The sequence below is a fragment of the Schistocerca gregaria genome, chromosome 2 (genome assembly GCF_023897955.1).
Source record: "Schistocerca gregaria isolate iqSchGreg1 chromosome 2, iqSchGreg1.2, whole genome shotgun sequence".
In the NCBI taxonomy this organism is placed as follows: Eukaryota; Metazoa; Arthropoda; class Insecta; order Orthoptera; family Acrididae; genus Schistocerca; species Schistocerca gregaria.
In genome coordinates this window covers 1030859015-1030882969 of record NC_064921.1, presented here as the reverse complement: position 1 = coordinate 1030882969, position 23955 = coordinate 1030859015, and the positions used below count along the sequence as shown (strand labels likewise).

Sequence of the window (23955 nt, the reverse complement as noted above, 5' to 3'; positions counted from 1 at the left end):
GGAGAGTTGTTTGGCAACCGTTTCATGCTTTAAGTATTACCATATTTTCTCCTTGTGTGTGAACTGGTTATCTGTCAGCTATCTCATTTGGAGCAAGCTTTCCGAATGTTGGGACCTTGTTCTTCATAATTTGCCTTTCTTTGTTATAGAGACTTGTGGGTCAAGGTGCTGCGGAAGACCAGTTTTGGACGTGAGTATGATGGTATACTAACTAGGTCATCATATTTTTGTTGAACATGCACTCACACTGCCCATTGTTCTACCATTAGCAGAATGCTCATTCATTATATCCACCACTTTGTGTGGCTGAGCCATGCGGGGTAGCGGAGCAGTCTCAGGCGTCTTGTCACAGTTCGCGTGGCTCCCCCTGTAGAAGGTTTGAGTCCTCTCTCGAGCATGGGTGTGTGTGTTGTCCTTAGCATAAGTTAGTTTAAATTACATTAAGTAATATGTAAGCTTAGAGACTGATGACCTAAGCAGTTTGGTCCCATAGGATCTTACCACAAATTTCCAAATTTGGTGTGGCTGATAGTGCAGTGAACTGTAAGTTGTGTGTTCGTGTTGTAATAAGATGTTGCAGCCTAAGGATCCTCAGGACATGAAAAATATGTTTATTGTAACTTGCATTTACTATAAATTAGTTGTTCAGTACGGAGACTGTCACTAACTGATTTATCATCACTGTTTAAAAAGAAAAAAAAATGTTATTTCAGTTTGTTAAGATTTAGTAGGCTAGTGCCCTTGGTCTGATCATCTGTTTAGAAAAAAAAACAGGCTAAAGTTACCTGTCAGATTGCTTCGACTAGTGGTGAATGTCTACATGCACTACTATCTTAATTAGATGTTACTCTTTAAAAATTGCCCTTTGTATTGTTTAATTATCATGAGCTAGTGGTCTTCATAGAGACTTAAGGTTACTTGCTTTTTTAAAAAAAGTTATTTTCAATTGTTACTCTAAGGGGGCCATCAGCTTTAGCATGAGCAGCTGTTTAAATATTTTGATAGTGCCTGAAGCTTTCTTTTAGTGGCACCAAATCTAGTTGATGTTTCTTATTAAACTTACCTAATTAACTGCAGTGTACATGGTCCATGAATTTGTTAATTAAAATTTTCTGCTTTAAAAACTGTCTTCTGAATTTGTTAATTCATGTGAGCAAGCACTCTTCACTGACTTTCAATTGATAACTTTAGTGGGCCAGTACTCTTAGATCGAGTACCCATCTGTATTTTTCTAGCACAATGTGTTTGCTGCCTGTTTGGTCTGATTAGTTGTGGTTACTATTTCCACCATTTCATTGATTAATGGTTGATGTTTAAAAACTGTCTATTGGCTGCTAAATTATGTCTGAGGTAGTGTTCAATGTTATGTACAAGTGCAAAACTAGTTGCGCCACCGTAGATGTCGTTTGCTAAGTACTCTTGCCTTTCTAAAGAGATGTCGTTCCGAGAATGTTGTTCCAAATTTTGCTAAGGTTATGCATCACATCGCCTCATAAACCGTGACTGTGGCTATAATCTTAGCAAGGCCTGGGAACCAGCGATTGGGTTAATCAAGAGTAAATTGAGCAAATGCATAGTTGTGACGACCATGGCGGACAGAGCCATCACACCGACGTCATCTCAGACGCCGTCACAATCTGTTCCACCGCGCTACCGTGGCGCGGAGTGCAGACGGTGGAGGGAGCGCGCCGCGGGCGGAGGGTATTTAAATCGGCCGCCGCCGCGACTGAACCCAGTTCCCCCTGAGCAGCCATAGCGTACGGATCTCCGTGCCGGCGCGTTCACAGGAGCTCAGTCCGTCAGTTCACCTGATGATGGCGACATGTTTGATCGCTGAAATATTGTGCCCGTTGGACACTATAGACCGGCAGTACACCCGTGGATATTTTGATTATCAAATACGCCGGGAGAAACTCAAGAATCACAAGTTGTAAGGATGTTTGAGAACCTCTGCATAATAAGTTATTGTCTTTTATTGTGAAGGTAATGTTCAGTTTTCGATCTATGTAGAGCAAAATGAGTATTTCGTATGCCACACCTTTTAGGCAAAGATGTGATTAAACAAAAGAAGAGGGGTAAAACTGCCAAAAAGTGGAGTGCTCTTGGAGTGCTCTTAAATATTTAAATAATCTGACAATTGTCTACAAAATAATATAAGGTATTTAGTTTTACATATTTTAATATTGTAAGATTGTAAATGCATGATGGCCATGTTAGAAATAATATATTTGATTGATGTAGTGTCACACGACTGGACATAGGACAGAGGATAGGGGACAAAGGTTGGGGTCTTTTGATGGTGGTCCGTTGGTGCAGTAAGGTTGGTGCAGCTAAGAGCCGCTGACATAGTATCACGTGGCCATTAGTTTGTTTTTTGGATGTGATTTAGTAAAATAAAAACATTTTCATTCTAAACTGTTGTCAGTGTAAATCATTTGTGAATGATCATAATTTAGACAAATACTTGAATTCATTCACTGCTGTACTTAGGCTGGCTATTTACTCAATATAGGGCATGAATGCAACTGTGCACAACCAAACCCCTTTTGTAGATGAGTCATGATAAAAGGTTGTGTACAAGACCGAGTGAAGTTGCAAGCTGTATGCCCTTGGGAAAAAGAACCACTATAGTCTTTTCCCCCTTGCATTCAGTTATTTGCAGTTCCAGAATAGCAGGGCTGTGTTAGTTGATGTTACAAGACCAGATCAATCAATCAAGTAAACTGTTGTCCCTGCAAAACTGAAAAGGCTGTTGCCCTTCTTCAGGAACTACATGTTTGTCTGGCCTCCAAACAGACACCACTCAATTGTGATAGAATCTACAGTGAGACTATCAATGATGTTGAGGGATGAAAGCCACTTCATCATAGCAAGGTCAACTGCCCCCAGCAGCTGAGTGGTCAGCACGACAGAATGTCAATCCTACAGGCCAGGATTCGATTCCCGGCTGGGTCAGAGATTTTCTCCACTCAGGAACTGGGTGTTGTGTGGTCCTAATCATCTTCATTTCATCCCCATCAATGTGCAAGTTGCCAAAGTGGCGTTAAATCGAAAGACTTGCACCAGGCGAACGATCTACCTGACAAGGTCCATGATTTGTAGGGCTGGTAAAATATATTACTGTAAATTTGAACTCCCATTCTTTATAATAAATGGTGATACTTATTTTACAAATAGATATTAGCTCACATGATGTTGGCAAAATCATATGAGAGTAAGAAATTCAACTCTCAACATTTTTGTGATTAACATGCTGTAATTGATTACTAATCATACTGCTGGACTCAGTGCAATTAAATTAAATAAATGAGTAATGGGTTTAGGGGTAACATAGTCTAATACACAATTTCAAGTGTTTAGGTACATGTCGCATACATACAAAATACATAACTGTGTAACAATTACTATAACAAGTAGCATAACTACTGGGAAGAAAAGTTATTAGTCATCAATGGTGCAAATCACAACAGATGGAATAGTTCCAAAACGCTATTTCACAGCCTCCTCTCTGCAGTGTAGCAAACATCAACCGTCTTTATCACCAAGATTGACTCTCATATAACTATTGAAGCCCCAGGTGTGAGCAGCTAGAATAAATGAGAGTTTATGTTGGAGTCTTGAAGAAGACAGTGGAGAAGCTGATGTCTGTGTGTGCTCTCACCCGCTGCTGTACTCAGTTTCCCCCAAATGCTCACACAGATTCAATGCCCCACTGATGGTCTCCACAGCCTTCAGCAGCATCAGTTCCCCTTTGCTGCCCCCTGAAAAACTTTCTCATTGTTGGATTTTCATATAACACTTTTCCTTTCATTACATATCTAGCAACATTCACATTCTTACAAAATCTCTAGTAGTTTTATACTTTAACAAAAAGAAATCAAAACAGTGTTTCTCTGTAGATAACTACCAGTAGTGTAAAGGTTTACTACAATAACAAAATACTCACACTGAAGATTTGCCCTGTAGAGCCGCCACCATCGGCTTTTCTTGTTGGTTTAAGTGAAGCTCACCCCACTATTTCTACAGATGTTTCATGAAAGACTCAAATCAAAGGAGAACAGCACTGGGTTAGGATCGAAGAAAAGCCATCAGACAAAAAACAAATCTCCCATGCCTTATCTTTCCAGTCTCCCACCACCTCCCAGAGCCCCACCGTCCAGCCACAGAGTAGCATTCTCCTCATAACTCAGTACCACACAGGACTGGAGCAACTGAATTACATTCTCCGCCAGGGATTTGAATACCTCTCGTCATGCCCTGAAATGAGAATTTCTCTTCCCACCCCTCCCACAGTGGCGTTCTGCCATCCACTAAACCTACACAATATCCATCCTTACACAACCCCTGCTCCCATTGCCTTACCTCATGCCTCATACCTCTGTAATAGACCTAGATGCAAGACCTGTCCCATGCATCCTCCCACTACCACCTACTACAGTCTGGTCACAAACATCACCTATCCCATCAAAGCCAACACTACATGTGAAACCATTCATGTGATCTACAAGCTAAGCTGTAACCACTGTGCTGCATTCTATGTGGGCATGACAACCAACAAGCTATCTGTCCACATGAATGGCCACTGACAAACTGACCAAGAAACAAGTGCACCACCCTGTTGCTCAACACGCTGCATATCCTTCATTTCAATTACTGCTTCACAGACTGTGCCATATGGATCCTTCCCACCAACACCAGCTTTTCTGAAATGCGCAGATGGGAACTTTGCCTGCAATACATCCTACATTCCCATAATCCTCCTGGCCTCAACCTTCATTAGTTGCTGTTCTCTCCCATCCAGCCCCTTCCCTGCTCCCATTTCGACACTTTGCAGCCGTCATTCCATCAACACACCCAGTCTTTTTATTTCTCTCCTTTTCCACCCCTCCCCCCCTTCCCACCCCTCCCCTGCCCACTGGCTAACCTGCAACACTTCACTGTCCTTCACCCTCACCATACTATACCTCCCCTTCCCCATCACAGCCTCCTCATTACCCCCACCCAGCCACCACTCTCATCATGCATTGGTGCTGCTGCTCGCAATGTGGTTTCAGTTTCCTGAGACTGCAGTCATGTGTGTGAGTTGCATTTGTGTGTGTGTGTGTGTGTGTGTGTGTGTGTGTGTGTGTATTGAAGAAGGCCTTAATGGATGAAAGCTATAATTGTGATAGTCTTTTTGTTGTGCCTATCGATGACTCAGCATCTCCTCTATATGGTGAGTAGCAACTTCCCTTCTTATAATATAGTGTTCATAGATTTATCTTAAAAAATACTTTAGTAGTTCTTCAGTAATGATTTAGTTTCAAAATAGCTTTCCACCCACCATTTCACCCCCATAGTTATTAAAATTTCCAATAACTCTGAAACACATGTTTCTTTTTTGGAGGTATGTACCATCTGTGCAACTAAATGAAGGCAGTTTGATTGTTGCCATATGCGCTTTGCTTCATTCATTTGGGGAGCATCATCAGTGGCAATTTCCAGCACTGTTAACACATGTGTGTTTTCCTGGAGATGTGTTTGTTTTTCTTCACACTCCAGCTGGCCGATTTCTGGCATTGTTTCATACACACTTGTCACATCACATGTTTCACTTTCACTTCCACTTGGTGATCAACATATGTTGAATACCAAATGGAAGTGAAAGTGAAAAATGCAATGTGAAAAGATGCAGCTGGATGGGTTCATCCTGTCACCCTTTCGTCTCCATACTATCGCTCAGTCACTTTCATCAAACAGTTCACCCAACTCTATATTTCTTCCTTCTGATGTCCCTTCACTCTGCAGTAGTAGATACATGCTAGGCAGTGTAAAGCAGTGTTGATGAAACCACTACCTAATACCTACCACACAGAGGCTGTGTAACTCAAGTTGCAGATCAGTTCCTCTAAGTTCATATTCAAAAAAATCCGGGCGTTCGGAGGATGAAGTTTAATTACAGTAACCATTTAAAAATTCTATTGAAACGGCTTTTTATTCTTAATAAAGTACATGATATGGCTACCAAGTCCATATTTAATAAGGCAAAGGCTCAATCATTCCAAGTTCAGTCTATACAACATATTTTCAAACGAAAAAGCAGCCAGAAATTCTGCAAGTCTGACCCGATTAAATTTGCTATCTAACAGTCACTGACCCACCACTATTAGTGAGTAGAACATTCAGTCATTTCAGAGGTCTTCTATGTCAGAAGTGCCCGCCAAAGTATTTCATGCCATGCGGAATTGTCTCTACGACCAAAAGATCACACGCTTATAATACTTCAACTAACTAATTCAGAGACATCACACTTTCCTCAAAACGTTCATAACTTAAACTACTTTAGTCATGATACATTCTATCTGAAATGATCTCTCTAGTTCTTCATTTTACATACTATTTTCACTGAGTCATCTAGCATGGTGTTACTCGGAAGTAGTTAGCGAGCGACTATCTCTATGCTCCTCTACTCTTTGCCTATCTAACTACCTGCACGAGGGAACTGCTTAGTTCTGATTGGCTACTGATCTGAACGACCAATCAGAGTGATCCTTCCAGATCATTCTTGCTGCAAAACTTGCCTTAGCCAACCACTAATCACATACTCATTTACGTAATTACAATTTCAATTCCTAATATATTTTTTAATAAAATAGAACAAAGTGCACAAATTAATATAGAAATATTTTCTGCTTCAGTCTTTTGTCCTGGATGCTCTCTTACAAAAGCAAGCAAACATCGACATACGTCATCAGCCTCATGGTTGCAACACAATATTCTCATGGTTCAATTTTATAATGTTTTACATAAAATGACATTAAGTTTTAATGTATGTCCCACATACAGTCTCTCGTGCATTCCCATTTATTCACACAAAAACATTAAGCAAATAATAATTTTGAATGATTTTTATACTACATAATGTAGAGTAATTAAAGTTTTGAAAAGAAAATTCCAATTACGTGATTTTATATACTGTGAGCTTTGTTATGACTTTAGATAATAATAAAAGACATTGAGTAATTGTTCCTAGCTGAGTTTTGAAACATAAGTGTTAGTTTTAGGACATTAAGTAATTTTCTCAATCTCTGTAACTATAATAGATAAAAATCTGAAATTTTAATAGGATCCCTTCCTTAATAACAAAAGATTGCGCACCAAGTTTGAACAAAATTGGATGATAATTACTACGGTTTATTTAGATTCGCAGGGTGTATGAATTTGTGTACCAACTGAATGTTACTTGAGACCATTCTCATGGCTGGTAACTTCAGCTGCGCTGTGAGTCAGAACGAAGAAAAAAATGTATCCATCCTGAAGCCACTATGCTACATGGCAGTGTGCCTTATTGCATTGAATGTTATTTCATAATAACTTACTATGTTACATAGTATGTATGAAACAGCACCAGAAATTGGCCAGCTGGAGTGTGAAGAACAGCAAATACACCTCCAGGAGCATACACATGTGTTAACAGCGCTGTAAATTGCCACTGATGATGTTTCCCAAATAAATGAAGTGAAACGCACATGGCAACAAACAAACTGACTTCATTTAGTTGCACAGATGGTACACACCTCCATGACTTTAAAGAAACTAAGGTAAAGACGGAAAACATAAAAATGACATGTTTCTTTATTTCTGACTGAGGATCACAAACCAGCTTTCATAGGTCTAGCTTTAAAATTGCCATAATAGTGATATATTTTCAATAAAACATTTCATCCCCTATTTCACCTTATTAGGGGCAGAATTTTGAAAAATCCCTTCTAAACAATGCCTACTGTATAAGATGAACACATACTGCAAATTTCAAAGTTTCTGTCCTTAGTGGTTTGTGCTGGGCAACTATGAATCAGAGAGTGCATGAGCGAATTAGTCAGTTGGGACATTGCTTTTTGTATATAGAAATGAAGTGAAAGTGTGCAAGCTGAGATCTGTAGTTATTGGGCATGTGATGGACAGTAAAGCACTGATAAATGCAGGGAAACAACATCCACTACCATCATGCAAAACAGTTCCATGAGACAAAATTGGGCAAAGAAATGAAAATCCCTTAGAAAGTCAGCCCCTAATAATGGTATGCTGACACCAGTGATGAAAAATATCCAAGAAGCCTTCTCTGCTAACCCAAAGTGCCTAAATGTTTATTGTAGATAAGTTGATATAGTTGCTATTCCACTGTTCTGGCGAAAAACTGAATGATGCTGACTTCACTGCATCACATTTGTTCATGGCTGGGGAACAATATAACATCACTGATAAGTTTTGCATGCTCTTTGAGGTGGCACAGTAAACTGATGGACTTTTAACTGTCATCAGAAATGCCGTGATTATGCAAAATGCACTTGGTGACAGCAAACAACATGTTTGTTGTCCATGGTGGAAGGGTGGTAGCTTGTGGGATGAATTGAGTTGCATCGGGTTGCCACGAAATTTCTGAGGTCCAAGTAGCACTGTATTTGGTTGGAAAGTGGTGACAGATGAGCAATCGTGTGGAGGCCACAGCTTGTCTGTAAAATCTGGGAATATGTCCATGCACAGCCCAACTGGATTGGCTGCATATTATGATGCACCATCTGGTTGTAAGAAACTTGTGCAATAATGTTCTATCTTAACGTGAGGTATGTAAAGTGTTAGTTATACAAGCAATGCATGCTGACAATGTAGGACTTTTCCATGTTGGTTTTACACATGCTTCATAATGACAAGTAGTTGAAATTAACTAATCGCATGATTAAATAAAAATCATGTTACAGCTACTACAGACCATGTTTACGTTTATGATTCAAGCATGTTCACCAACATAGTATATGATGTAGAGGTGCGACAAGATTGAAGATAATCAGTCCCTGTGTCTAGGGTTAAGTTGTTGATAAGCATCTTGTTTGGTTGTGACAGGGTGGCATCCATATCCAAAGTTACACAGAAGGTACGTAATTGGTACATATTGAACATAATTGCTGATACCACCAGCAATGCACAAGAGAATGACACTTTCACATTTAACCAAAGGCAAGAGTTGTTGCTGTCATTGTAAAGCAATGAACTCAACACTGAATAGCTCACTGTCTTGTAATTGCTAGTATTTAGTTGTAGGGTTGCATGGTGGCTTCAATGTTGTTGTAAGCAAGATGAGTCAACTAACCTACAATAGCTGTAGCTGGTAGCGTCACTAGATTCAGAGTAAGTAATAACATCCAAAAACCAAGAACTAAGTGATGTAATGGTAAATGATGTTTTTCACATAATTATTAAGTGGTTCTCAGCAAACGGACTCTCTTTAAATTTTGATAAAACACAGTATATACAGTTCCGTACAGTAAATGGCACAACTCCAGTAATAAATATAGACTTTGAACAGAAGTCTGTAGCTAAGGTAGAATTTTCATAATTTTTAGGTGTGTCCATTGATGAGAGGTTAAACTGGAAGCAACACACTGATGGTCTGCTGAAACGTCTGAGTTCGGCTACATATGCTATTAGGGTTATTGCAAATTTTGGTGATAAGAATCTCAGTAAATTAGTTTACTATGCCTACTTTCATTCACTGCTTTCGTATGGTATCATATTCTGGGGTAATTCAGAGTCACCAGTGTAGTGTAGGCACACATAGTGATACTCCAGATGGAATGAAGTAGATCATAAATACCAAATATCTACATTGTATTAACTGATGGAGGCTCATACAAAACACATGTTGACAGAACACCAGGCTACAGCCGAGTGAGTCAGAGATTTGCCGTAGCACTTGACTGTTGCAAAATCGCCACAGTCTTAATTTACAAATGGGGACACGAATCCATATTGTAAGTGATGTTACAAAGTATTATACAGAGCTTGTACTGTTAAAGGTTCCACATTGCTTTACTTGAAAAGAGGAATCAATTACTTTTTGCTGTTCAGGCAGAACATATCACTGTTGCCAATGCAAGCCAGAATCAGGAGGGGAAACAGGAGGGGAAAATTGCTGCCCTTCAGGCTGAGTTAGATGAGGCTAGACGAGAACTGTGTAGGTTAAGGGAGGAGAAGGGTAAACAGCGTTGGGAAGAGGCAACAGGCATAAGGAACAGGCCAAGAAATTCTTCTGACAGCTTTGCTATTAATGTACAAAATAGGTTTGATGTGTTGCCTCAGTCGGAAACTGATGAGCCTCTCACAGAAGTAGATGTAGACAGGGCTCAACAAGCTTTCAGCATCAAATTGAATAAGAAGGTAGGGAAGTGTGCAAAGAGAAAGAAAGTCTTGTTGCTAGGTAGTTCGCATGCTAGGGGTGTGGGCCAACTTCTGCAGGATGAATTAGGGTTGGATTACCAGGTCACAAGTTTTTTCAAACCTAGTGCTGAACTTGGGCAGGTTACAGAGGATTTAGGTTCACTATGTAAAGGTTTTACTAAGGAAGACACCGTGGTTATTGTGGGTGGGCCGGGCAACAGTATTGACAGAGATCCGGGGTACAGCATAAAGTGTGACCTGGCAAAGATTGCATCGGCATCGAATCATACCAGCGTTGGGTTTGTGTCGGTTCTGGAGCGCCACGACCGACCTCATTTGACCTCTTCTGTCAGGAGAGTTAATTTGGAGTTGGAACGGCTACTTGGATCTGGTGCAGGGTCACACATTTGTGTGGTTCCTGTTGATTCACTCTGTAGGTGGGACTATACTAGACATGGCCTACACCTTAACAGGAAAGGGAAGGGTAAACTGGCTGGGCTGATAGCAGGAAATTTAAAGGGGGGAGGAACTACATCTCATGGTGGAAACTCTTTTTTAGTGTAAGATCAGTGTCCAGTGGGAAACTCAGCCAGGCAAGTACTAAAGATGTTAAAAAAGTTCAAGATATTCACAAAAGTGAAAAATAATGTTAGTATATTTCATCAAAATATTGGGGGATTGAAGAATAAAATTGATGAGCTTCTGCTTTGTTTAGAAGATATAGAAACTGAGAATGTAACAGATGTACTATGCCTGTCTGAGCATCACATTGTCACTGATATGCAAAAGGTTAGCATCAATGGGTACAAATTAGCTGCACATGTAAGTAGAGATAATATGATGAGAGGAGGAGTTGCCATATATGTCAAAAGCTTCCACAGCACAAAACATTTAGAAACTAAAAAATTTTGTGTAGAGCAACATATGGAAGCATGTGCCACTGAACTAAAACTAAATGATGGCACTTTCATAATTGTAACAGTGTATAGGTCCCCCTCAGGGAATTTCCAGCTATTTCTAGAAAACTTGGATGCTTTGTTGTGCTATCTGTCAGACAGGGGGAAGCAAATTATCATTTGTGGGGATTTCAATGTTGATTCCCTGAAAGAGTGTGATAGGAAGAATGACCTTGTAATATTACTCAGTTCTTTCAATTTGAGCTCCGTCATTGATTTTCCTACTCGGAAAACAAAAAACAGCAGGACATTGATAGATAACTTTTTTATAGACCAAGATAAGTTTAAGGACATTAATGCTTATCCTGTTGAGAATGGTCTTTCAGATCATAGTGCACAGCTGGTTACAGTACATGGCATAGCTCCATGCAGTATATAAAATCAGAATTTCAAAGCAGTGCGTTCAATTAACAATATAAATAAAATAGAAAGAAACTTCCACATGGGAAAAATATATTAAAAACAAAGATTCCAAGACTTACCAAGCGGGAAAGCGCCGGCAGACAGGCACATGAACAAAACACACAAACACACACACAGAATTACGAGCTTTCGCAACTGGCAGTTGCTTCGTCAGGAAAGAGGGAAGGAGAGGGAAAAATGAAAGGATGTGGGTTTTAAGGCAGAGGGTAAGGAGTCATTCCAATCCCGGGAGCGGAAAGACTTCCCTTAGGGGAAAAAAAGGACAGGTGTACACTCGCACACACACACACACACACACACACATATCCATCCGCACATACACAGACACAAGCTTGTGTCTGTGTATGTGCGGATGGATATGTGTGTGTGTGTGTGTGTGTGCGAGTGTACACCTGTCCTTTTTTTCCCCTAAGGGAAGTCTTTCCGCTCCCGGGATTGGAATGACTCCTTACCCTCTGCCTTAAAACCCACATCCTTTCATTTTTCCCTCTCCTTCCCTCTTTCCTGACGAAGCAACTGCCAGTTGCGAAAGCTCGTAATTCTGTGTGTGTGTTTGTGTGTTTTGTTCATGTGCCTGTCTGCCGGCGCTTTCCCGCTTGGCAATTAACAATATAAATACTGCAAACTTTAGGGAAAGACTAAAGGAGCTAGACTGGGATGAAGTGTATATGGAACCCAATGCAAACTTGAAATATAACTTATTTCACGATACATTTTAAAGGGTATTTGAAAATTGTTTTCCCAAGAAAACAGTGAAACATAATTCCAAGAAAACATATTAAAAACCTTGGCTAACTACAAGAATAAGAATATCTTGCAACCATAAAAGAGAACTGTATCTAACAGCAAGAGGGAGTACTGACCCTGAAATTGTTCAATATTATAAAAACTATTGTGCGGTACTAAGAAATGTTATTAAAAAGTCCAAAAGCATGTGTATCACGTCTGAGATCAGTAACTCTGATAATAAAATTAAAGCAATTTGGAATATTATTGAAAGGGAAACAGGGCAACCAAGAGCCCAGGAAGACTTTAGTGCCATAAAACTAAGTGACAAGTGTACTAACAAACAATCTGAAATTGGAAATATTTACAATAAACATTTTTTAAATGTTGTGGAGAAAGTAGGATCTAGATCTTCACTAGAAGAGGCAAGGCTTCTAATAGAAGAGGCCATACCTATGCAGTTTGAAACAACTGTATTTCTACGAACCTCTCCCTCTGAAATCAGTAAAATAATAAACTCACTGAAAATTAAAAGCTCTTACGGAATTGATGGCATTTCCAGCAAGATACTTAAAGCTTGTTCCCCACAGATAAGTAGGATTCTCAGCCACGCATGTAATACCTCTTTGGAGCAGGGTGTTTTCCCCGATAGGCTGAAATATGCCATTGTAAAACCATTGCATAAAAAGGGGGATACATCAGATGTCAACAACTATCACCCAATCTCTCTTCTGACAACTCTATCAAAAATTTTTGAGAAAGGAATTTATTCAAGAGTAGCCTCCCATATATGTAAAAATAAAGTACTAACAAAATGTCAGTTTGGTTTTTAGAAAGGCTTTTCAACAGATAATGCTATATATGCTTTCACTGATCAAATATTAAATGCTCTGAATAACCGGACATCACCCATTGGTATTTTTTGTGATCTCTCAAAGGCCTTTGACTGTGTAAATCATGGAATTCTTTTAGATAAGCTAAATCATTATGGTTTGAGGGGGGCAGTGCACAAATGGTTTAATTCATACTTAACTGGAAGAATGCAGAAAGTTGAAATAAGTGGTTCATGTAATGTTAATACAACAGCTGATTCCTCAAACTGGGGGGCTATCAAGCATGGGGTCCCACAGGGTTTGGTCTTCGGTCCTTTACTGTTCTTGATATACATTAATGACTTACCATTCCATATTGATGAGGATGCAAAGTTAGTTCTTTTTGCTGATGATACAAGTATAGTAATAATATCCAAAAACCAAGAACTAAGTGATGTTGTGGGGCGGCGAAGAAGTCGTCGAATGAGTTGTTTGAATGTTCATTTCACGTAACAGACTATTGCCGATGCAACATATGTGGGATGGCGAAGAAGTCGTTGTTTAATGTTGAATGAAAGTTGAACATTGCCACCTTAAATCACGCGAGCCTGGCAACTAATTTGGTGGCCAGTCAGAAAGCGAAGGGAAACTTACTGACCTTAGTTCGCAGTCTGCACGGCCACATTCCTGTACAGCCCAGCTAAACGAAAAATATCCATAGTTCTTCACGGGATTAGGGCTGCTTCAATAAAATTTAAAGTTCCAAACAAGATTTTATTATCTTAAAGGCTCACACAAATTACTCGAAACTTCTGAAAATGCTAAAGACATTAAATATTGTTAATACAGCCAATCGTTTAATAGTTCAGAGGCGACTTCTACAGCAAGTTCCTCCCGAATAGTTCATTACTCTAACTAACGGTGCTCTATTAATAGTTCGCAATAATGTTAAAAAAAAAAGATTAATGCTCGCCTTAAAAGTGGAGTTAGTCACCACTTGCCACGCGGAATTATACTTCACACGGACGGCACAATAACAGTTTGTTACCGAAGTCTAAACGATCCAGGACGGTGTACAGTCCTCGCGATTTTCAATGTCCGTTTACATTGCTAAGTACGCGCATGACACAGCCCGCTATGACGTCACCCGAGGCGAGGCGCGATCGGACGTTAAGCTCGCGTGGACTAGGCATTGGTCTAATGCAGAGTGAGCTTCTACTGCCTCTGCCGCTCTTTTTATATAGCTCCGGCGCGTACCGCCAAGAGAGCATCTGTTCTTTCCGTTCCTATGCAGATGCCTGCAGCCTCCAAATGATCGCTATCTCAGGCACATAATCTTAAATATCACATTTAATAATAGCTTTACAAACTTCTCAATTTTTGTATACATACATCTGAGCAGTACAGAAGCACGTAGAAAATCTCAGCCCGCTAAAATTAAAACTTTACTCTCTAGAATTTTTACAATGGAACTAACGGTAGATTGTTACCTCTGAACCATAGCTTTATCAAGACTTGTATCAGCTGTTAATTATGCTACAAGACTAAAACTTGGTGTAGCTTTGTTAATTGTCCTATCTGATCATTGGTCTTAAAGAATTTGTTTTATCATTAAAATTTAAAGTACTTAATCTATAATGCTTATGTACATTTTACTCACAAAAGTAGTTTTTACTAAATTACTAAAAAAAACTAGACGAGGTAACTGATTGTGGTATTTCCATTATTATTATTAGGGTGAACTGAAGCATCCTACCAATTTTCAATATTGTAGCTCTATTATTTCGCGCCTCTGATTTTTCCGAAAAACGCGGATTCTGGAGTCAATTTTAGTTTTATGGTTTTGGAAACCAGCACCACTCATTAATGACTTCTTACTGCACCTTCTCACCAAATTTTGGCTTCCTAGCGTCATTATTTAGCGCCTCCTATTTTTCTTTCAAAACGTGAATTTTACGTAAACTACTAATTTTATAACATTAAGATTTGTTACCTGAAACATTATTACATAGAACTATACTTTAACAAAGTTTTACACACAAATCTTAATTTTTACTTTTATGTTAAATGTGGTGCAATACTATATGCAGGCGCGTTACGATGACGTGACGCTACTAGCAGTGAACTAGGGTAAGTCCCGTGCACTCGCTCGCCTCTGTATCTTATACATGATACAGCGCTTGCTTTGCTTCAATGTAATGGTAAATGATGTTTTTCACAAAATTATTAAGTGGTTCTCAGCAAACGGACTCTCTTTAAATTTTGATAAAACACAGTATATACAGTTCCGTACAGCAAATGGCACAACTCCAGTAATAAATATAGACTTTGAACAGAAGTCTGTAGCTAAAGTAGAATTTTCATAATTTTTAGGTGTGTCCATTGATGAGAGGCTAAATTGGAAGCAACACATTGATGGTCTGCTGAAACGTCTGAGTTCAGCTACATATGCTATTAGGGTTATTGCAAATTTTGGTGATAAGAATCTCAGTAAATTAGCTTACTATGCCTACTTTCATTCACTGCTTTTGTATGGCATCATATTCTGGGGTAATTCATCGTTGAGTAGAAAAGTATTCATTGCTCAAAAACGTGTAATCAGAATAATTGCAGGAGCCCACCCACGGTCATCTCGCAGACATCTATTTAAGGATCTAGGGATCCTCACAGTATATATATTCACTTATGAAATTTGTTGTTAATAATTCAGCCCAGTTCAAAAGTAATAGCAGTGTGCATAGCTATAACACCAGGAGAAAGGATGATCTTCACTATGCAGGGTTAAATCTGACTTTGGCACAGAAGGGGGTAAATTATGCTGCCACAAAAGTCTTTTGTCACCTACCAAACAGCATCAAAAGCCTGACAGATAGTCAACCAACATTTAAAAATAAATTAAAAGAATTTCTAGATGACAACTCCTTCTACTCATTGGCTGAATTTTTAGATATAAATCAAGGGAGGGAAAAAAACTTAATTAAGCATTAGTGTCATGCAATATTTTGTGTAATGTAATATCTTGTACAGACATCTTTCATTAACCTGACACGTTCCACATCATTACGAAGTGTCTTATTCATGATCTATGGAACAAGTATTAATCTAATCTAATCTAATCTCTAATCTAATCTATTGTTAACAGTATTTCTCTTTTCATTAGCATTAAATTCACAATTGTGAGAGATTATCACTTCTCAAAATTTGCAAAGCTAAAATTCAGCTGTACTGAAGTAGCTGGGGATAGCTGAATTATATGTGCAGTACAATGCTGGATTGCTAACAATATGTCCCCAAACTAGACTTCTTATCAAAAATAGTATACAAACATGTAATGGCAATAATGAACCAGATTGATATTATCTTTGGAAGCAAGTACCTTGTGTCTCTTCTTTTGCCCCAGAAATATCTTCTTTTGATGTAGTTTCTTCTTTTACCTTGGGAATACCTTCTTTTGACTTCTTGAAAGAAACAACAGGTAACTGGTACTCCTGAAGCCTTACAGATGGTCTGGGAGATGACTGTTTAACTAACGTCTGAAACAAATTATTTATATAATTAATGTATACGAGACTTCAATGAAATGATCAAATAAATACAGAAAACTTAAAACTACAATGTAATACCCTTCTCTAGAATATTACTGTTAAGAAAAATAAGGCAATATGTCTTTTTTCTTAATAATACTATTCAAGTAAGCAGTTCAGTGTTCAGGTAGGAACAGAGAAATCCTCTATGTGTGCAAGATCTGAGCATTCACAGAGGGTGGGATTACTGATAGTTGGGAGCTCCAATGTTAGGCACGTAATGAGGCCCCTCAGAGATATGCCTGCTAAGGAGGGGAAGGAATTCCAAGTGCACTCTGTGTGCATACTAGAAGTGGTCATTCCAAGTGAGGAACAGGTGCTTTCAGATGCCACGACAAGCAGAGGGTGCAGCAAGCTGTAGGTGGTGGCTCATATTGGTATTAACTATGTGTGTCACTTTGGGTCAGAATGGATTCTCTCTGGTTTCAGGCAGCTACCTGAAGTAGTAGGGACTGCCAGTCTTGCTTGCAAAGATGAAGGTAAATGGAGGGTCTGAATCAGAGATTTGGATGGTTCTGCGATGGCTTAGGTTGCAGACTACTTGACTTGCGCCATTTGATAGCTGTTTTCTAGGTTCCGCTAAATAGGGCAGGAGTCCACAAAGAACTGGGCTATTTTTTGAGGTTAGAGAGTCTCAGACTAGTGCAGAAAGGGCTTCAGTTTCAAAGGGCACAGAACAAACACAGGAAGAGGGTAGACATAGGAACAATCAATATTGTAGTTGTAAACTGTTGTAGCTGTGCTGGAAAAGAATCAGAGCTCTGAGCACTAAAAGAAAACACTGAATCTCACATTGTTATAAGTATGGAAAGCTGGGTAAAGCCAGAAAGTTCAGCCAAAATTTTTACACAGGACCTAACTGTTTTCAGAAATAATAGATTAAATACAGTTGGTGGTGGAGGGTTTATTGCTGTCAGAAGTACTTTACCTGTTATTGAAATTGAAGTCGATAGCTCTCATGATCAGTTTGGGTAGAGGTTATAGCTGACAACTGGAATAAATTAATAACTTGTTCCTTTTACCGACATCCCGGACTCAGATGATACGTTGCTGACAGTTCGAAGAAAACTTAAGTGTCATTCCAAATAGATACCTAACTTATACAATTTTAGTTGGTCAATTCAACCTACCCTCAATATGGTGGTGAAAATACATGTTTAAAGTCGCTGGTAGGCATAAAACATTGTCCAAAATTGTTCTGAATACCATCTTAGAAAATAATTTTGAATGAAAAGTTCAAGCACCCACTCAAAAAGTAAATGATTTTGAAAACATATTTGACCTCTTAGCAACAAATAATCCTAATGAAATAGGGGGCATCATGACAGATACAGGGATTAGTGACCACAAGATTGTTTTACCTACACTGAATAGTGTAACATTCATACCCACCAAAAATAAACACAAAATACATCTATTTAAAAAAAGCTGATAAAAAAATTCCCTTCCTAAGAGACAGCCTCCACTCTTTCCAGTCTGACTATGTGGTGTATATGTCCACATGTGGTTTAAGTACACAAACCAGGTCAGAACACTATTGCAGAAGCAACGACAAAAGCGTACCAAATCCCCAAGATTGGTGGAGTTTTACAGAAGCTCAAAATTTAGCATGAACTTCAGTGTGAGATGCATCTGATAGTTTCTATAGTGGAACTCTGTCACGAAATCTGGCAGAAAACCCAAAGATATTCTGGTAGTAAGTACAAACATCAGCAGCAAGACGCAATCAATACCTTCACTGCATGATAACAATGGTTATGTTATTGATGACAGTGCAAATAAAGCAGAGTTTTTAAATATGGTTTTCCAAAATTCCTTCACAAAAGAAGATGAAGTAAATATTCCAGAGTTTGAATCAAGAACAACTGCCAACATGAGTAACTTAGTGATATGAGGGCATTTCAAAAAGTAAAGATACAATGGCTCCCAGTCCTTAAATAGAACAATTATTTAGAAAACAACAGTTACATATTATTAATTGGATAATTGGTTGTTTTTTGACATAATCACCCCTGTTATCCAAACATTTGTTAAGTCGGTGCACAAGCTTTTGTATCCCACAGTCATAGAAGGTTGCCGCCTGTTGTTGGAACCACATTTCAACTTCATCTTTGATCTCTTCATCGTTGTGGAATGATTTTCCACCAATATGTGACTTCAGGTAATGGAAGACATGGGAGTCGGTGGGCGGAAGATCTGGGCTGTATGGCAGATGGTCGAATACATTCCATTTGAAGTGTTTGAGTACTGCTTTGGTTACGAGCACTGTGTGAGGCTGAGCATTGTCATGAAGCAAGCGGACTCCACTTGTCAGTATTCCCCTGTGTTTGTTTTGAATTGCTGTTCGAAGACGTTTCAAAGTCTGGCAATATGCAGCATCATTAATTGTCATTCCAGGAGGCATAAATTCCAACAGAAGAATGCCTTGTCTGTCCCAAAAAACAGAAGCCATGATTTTCTTTGCTGAAATTGACATTCTGCATTTCTTGGCTTTTGGTGAATTCGAAAGGCACCATTACATTGATTGTTGCTTGGATTCAGGTGTATGGTGATAAACCCACGCCTCATCACAATGTTATCAAGGAACTCATCACCTGCTTCAGCATAGCATGTGAGGAAGTCAATTGCAATGCCCACCCTTTTCTTTTTGTGTTCTTCTGTTAACAGTTTTGGAACCCAGCGCACAAACAATTTCATGTACCTTAACTTGACAGTCACAACGTCATAAAGAGTTGTGTTTGACACGTCCGGTATGATCTGATGCAATTCTTTCAATGTGAGACGTATATTTGCACGAATTGCTTCCTCCGTTCTCTGAAGAAGGGCATCAAAGATCACAGATGGCCAACCTGTTCTTTGTTCATCATGAACATCGGCCCTACCTTCAGAGAAATGACAACACCATTTGATTACATTTTGTCGATTCATAATGTTCCCATAAACAGAAACAATTTCTTTGTGAATATCCACTGGTCGCTGACCTTTTGCATGAAGAAAACTTATGACAGAGCGCACATCAAAATCTGGAGGGATTCTGAATCAGTGCAGCCATTTTAAACACAACCTACTCCAACCAGAAGCAATGTTCAACTGCCAAACGACCACGAGGAGAAAGCTAACGGTTCAAGTTTAACACCAGTGTTGCCAACTTGCTCACCACAACTCTTCTGTTCCTCTGGTGTACAGTGTATCTTTACTTTCCGAAATACTCTCCTAGATATTCTCAATGTAGCAAAGCAGCTTAAAGCACTTCAGAAGGGTAAGGCTTCTGGCTCAGATTCTATACCATCAGGTTTCTTTCAGAGTATGCTGATACAATGACCCTGTACTTAGCAGTCATATGCATTCACTTGCTTCTAACAAGTTCAATTCCTAAAGACTAGAAAGTAGCACAGCTCACATCAATACCAAAGGAAGGAAAGAAGAGTAATCCACTGAATTACAGATTCATATCTCTAATGCTGATTTGCATCAAAGTTCTGGAACATATATTGTTCTCAAACGTTATGGATCGTCTCAAAGAAAATGATTTATTGACAAATAACCAACATGGATTGAGAAAATATCATTCTTGTGAAACACAACTAGCTCTTTATTCTCACGAAGTAATGAGTGCTATCAACAGGGGACGTCAACTTGATTCCATATTTTTAGATTTCCAGAAGGCTTTGGGCACCATTCCTCAAAAGTGACTTCTAATCAAATTGGGTGCCTATGGAGTATCATCTGAATAGTGCAAATGGAACCATGATTTTCTCTTAGAACTGTTACAGTTCATAGTAACTGACAGAGAGTCATTGAGTAAAACAGAAGTAATATCTGGCATTCCCTAAGGAAATGCTGTAGGCACTCTGTTGTTCTTGATCTACATAAACAATTTAGGAGACAGTCTCAGCAGCCCACTTAGATTATTTACAGATGATGCTGAAACATTTACCATCATGTAAAATCATCAGATGATCAAAACAAATTTCAAAATGATTTGGACAAGATATCTGTATGGCAACTGATGCAGAATCATGAAACATGTGAACAAATCCACATCAGCGCTAAAAATAATCTTCTAAATTTTGTCACATGATAAACCACATAAATCTAAAGGCTATAAACTCAATTAAATACTTATGGGTTATAGTTATGAGTACTTAAAGTGAATGATCACATAGGTAATGTTGTTGGGAAACCAAGCCATGATTGGGATTTGTTGGCAGAATTCTTAGAAAATGTATCAGATCCACTGAAGAGGCTGCTTACACTATGCTTGGTCACGCTCTTCTGGAGTATTATTGTGCAGTGTGGTATCCACATCAGGTAAGATTGGCGGAAGATGTCAAAAATTTCAGAGAAGAGCAGCTCATTTTGTATTTTCATGAAATAAGGGAAAGATTACCATGGATATGATACATGAATTTGGGTGGCAGTCAATAAAAAAAGGGAGTTTTTCAAAGCAGCAGAACCTCCTCATGAATTTTCAATTGCCAACTTTCTCCTCAGGGTTTGATAATATTTTGTTGGTGCCCACTTACATGGGGAGAAATAATCATCATAATAAAATACGAGAGATCAGAATTTGCTCTGAAAGATTTAAGTTGTTGTTTTTTGAGCTCTTTTCAGGTTCAGAATGGTAAAGAAGTAGCTTAAAGATGGTTTGATGAACCCTCTGCCAGGCACTTAATTGTGAACTGCAAAGTAATCATGTATGTGCAGATGTAGAAAAGCTTGCCAGATTGTTGCAGGATAGGTTATTCTATGGCTGCCAGGAAAAAAAATTTGATATGCATCATTTCTGAATTAATTAGCACTGAAGTTGCCAATCAGGCCACTGTATGTGCAGATTCAAGTGGTTCACCATATACAATTACTATCAGTTATACTCACAGCATACATGATAACATGTGAGACTGCTCTCGCTCGGCTTAGGGAAAGCAAACAAAGAGCCTGTTTGGTGCCACTGTCTCTGGCATTCCCCTGGAATTTGCATGTGCAGTGGTTTAATTGGCTAACTTCAATGCTAATTAACTCAGAAATGGTGTACCATATCGAGTATTTTTCTTACGAAGTACTTGTCAGCACAACCTATCTTGCAACACCCTTACAAGCTTTTCACATAGATAAAAAAAATCTACTCACCAAGTGGCGGCAGAACACACACATAAAAGAGTGTTGTGATTGGCAAGCTTTCGGAGCCAGTGGCTACTTCTTCAGGCAGAAGGGTTGAAGGGGAAGGAAGAAGGGTGAAGTCTTGTGGTCTGTCTAGGAAAAGGAGTTGATTTTGGGGAAGTCAGCCAGAATCACACATCAGGGGAGACTTACTATACAGGATGAGAAGGAAAGACCTGAAAGCTACTGCAATTTTCTTAATCATTACGCGTCTGTGTGACAGCTATCCATCAGTTACTATTAAGTGATTATATTTCCTTATTTTTGTTTCTTCTTCCTTTCCCAGGATTTACATTAACATAATACATAGAGCAATGTATTTGTGGTAATGTACTTTAATGCTGCTAATTCATCACTGTAATACAGTAATAGATATCTACCTATAGATGTTTTATCCAGAAAAAAAGTCTCACAATTTTCATATAAATTATGTACCTGGACCTGACACTGGCAAAACCAGGCTTTCCTGTCACAACAAAACAAAAACTATATGGGATATAGTGAAGACAGAGACAGGTGGGGCCAAGAATGAAGAGGAACAGATAGCTCTAAAAATGACGGAGACATTGGTAACAAGTGCAGGTGGTGTTGCAAACTACAAGTACTTTGTGTCTGTTATTGCCAGCTTTGGGTTATCAGGTTCAGTAAACAGTTCAATGATATATCTCAGAGCAGTCTCTATAAATAACTTCAGTAAAATGGAAATGACAGTCACTTCTCCCAAAGAAGTTGCATCCATCTTGAAATCCCCAAAAATATTTGAAAAGATTCAAATACCTTCTTAAGCATCTGACTGTAGGTAATATATTGTTCAAGTCACAGTTTGGGTTCATAAAAAGAGTTTTAATATGTAGAAGACTATTTACATGTACAGTGAGAATGTACTTAATTCATTAGATAACAAAGTAGAGGCAACTGGCATTTTCTGTGACTTGTCACAGGCGTTTGATTATGGGAATCACAACATCCTCTTAAGTAAATTAGAAAGTTATGGCATCATGACAGTACTGTAAAATGGTCAAGTCTTGCCTAACTAAAAGGAAACAAAGGATTCACTGCAAAATACCTGTGGAGTAAGCAGTCATCTTCATCTTATTGGACTCTCATCTGTTACATACAGGGTGTTTCAAAAATGACCGGTATATTTGAAACGGCAATAAAAACTAAACGAGCAGCCATAGAAATACACCGTTTGTTGCAATATGCTTGGGACAACAGTACATTTTCAGGCAGACAAACTTTCGAAATTACAGTAGTTACAATTTTCAACAACAGATGGTGCTGCAAGGGATGTGAAAGATATAGAAGACAACGCAGTCTGTGGGTGCGCCATTCTGTACGTCGTCCTTCTGCTGTAGGCGTGTGCTGTTCTCAACGTGCAATTGTGCTGTGGACAACATGGTTTATTCCTTAGAACAGAGGATTTTTCTGGTGTTGGAATTCCACCGCCTAGAACACAGTGTTGTTGCAACAAGACGAAGTTTTCAACGGAGGTTTAATGTAACCAAAGGACCGAAAAGTGATACAATAAAGGATCTGTTTGAAAAATTTCAACGGACTGGGAACGTGACGGATGAATGTGCTGGAAAGGTAGGGCGACCGCGTACGGCAACCACAGAGGGCAATGCACAGCTAGTGCAGCAGGTGATCCAACAGCGGCCTCGGGTTTCCGTTCGCCGTGTTGCAGCTGCGGTCCAAATGACGCCAATGTCCATGTATCATCTCATGCGCCAGAGTTTACACCTCTATCCATACAAAATTCAAACGCGGCAACCCCTCAGCGCTGCTACCATTGCTGCATGAGAGACATTCGCTAACGATATAGTGCACAGGATTGATGTCGGCGATATGCATGTGGGCAGCATTTGGTTTACTGACGAAGCTTATTTTTACCTGGATGGCTTCGTCAATAAACAGAACTGGCGCATATGGGGAACCGAAAAGCCCCATGTTGCAGTCCCATCGTCCCTGCATCCTCAAAAAGTACTGGTGTGGGCAGCCATTCCTTCCAAAGGAATCATTGGCCCATTTTTCAGATCGGAAACGATTACTGCGTCACGCTATCTCGACATTCTTCGTGAATTTGTGGTGGTACAAACT

The 23955-nt window shown here is 39.1% G+C and overlaps 1 protein-coding gene across 1 annotated transcript in view; it reads right to left on the bottom strand.

The window, feature by feature from the left end:
- Positions 1–23955, bottom strand: part of LOC126335550 (uncharacterized) — a 432035-nt gene that overhangs the window by 304984 nt on the left and 103096 nt on the right. The window contains exon 4 of the mRNA XM_049998951.1: positions 16488–16644. Coding sequence (XP_049854908.1) covers positions 16488–16644 — 157 coding nt within the window. The remainder of the gene's footprint in view (positions 1–16487; positions 16645–23955) is intronic.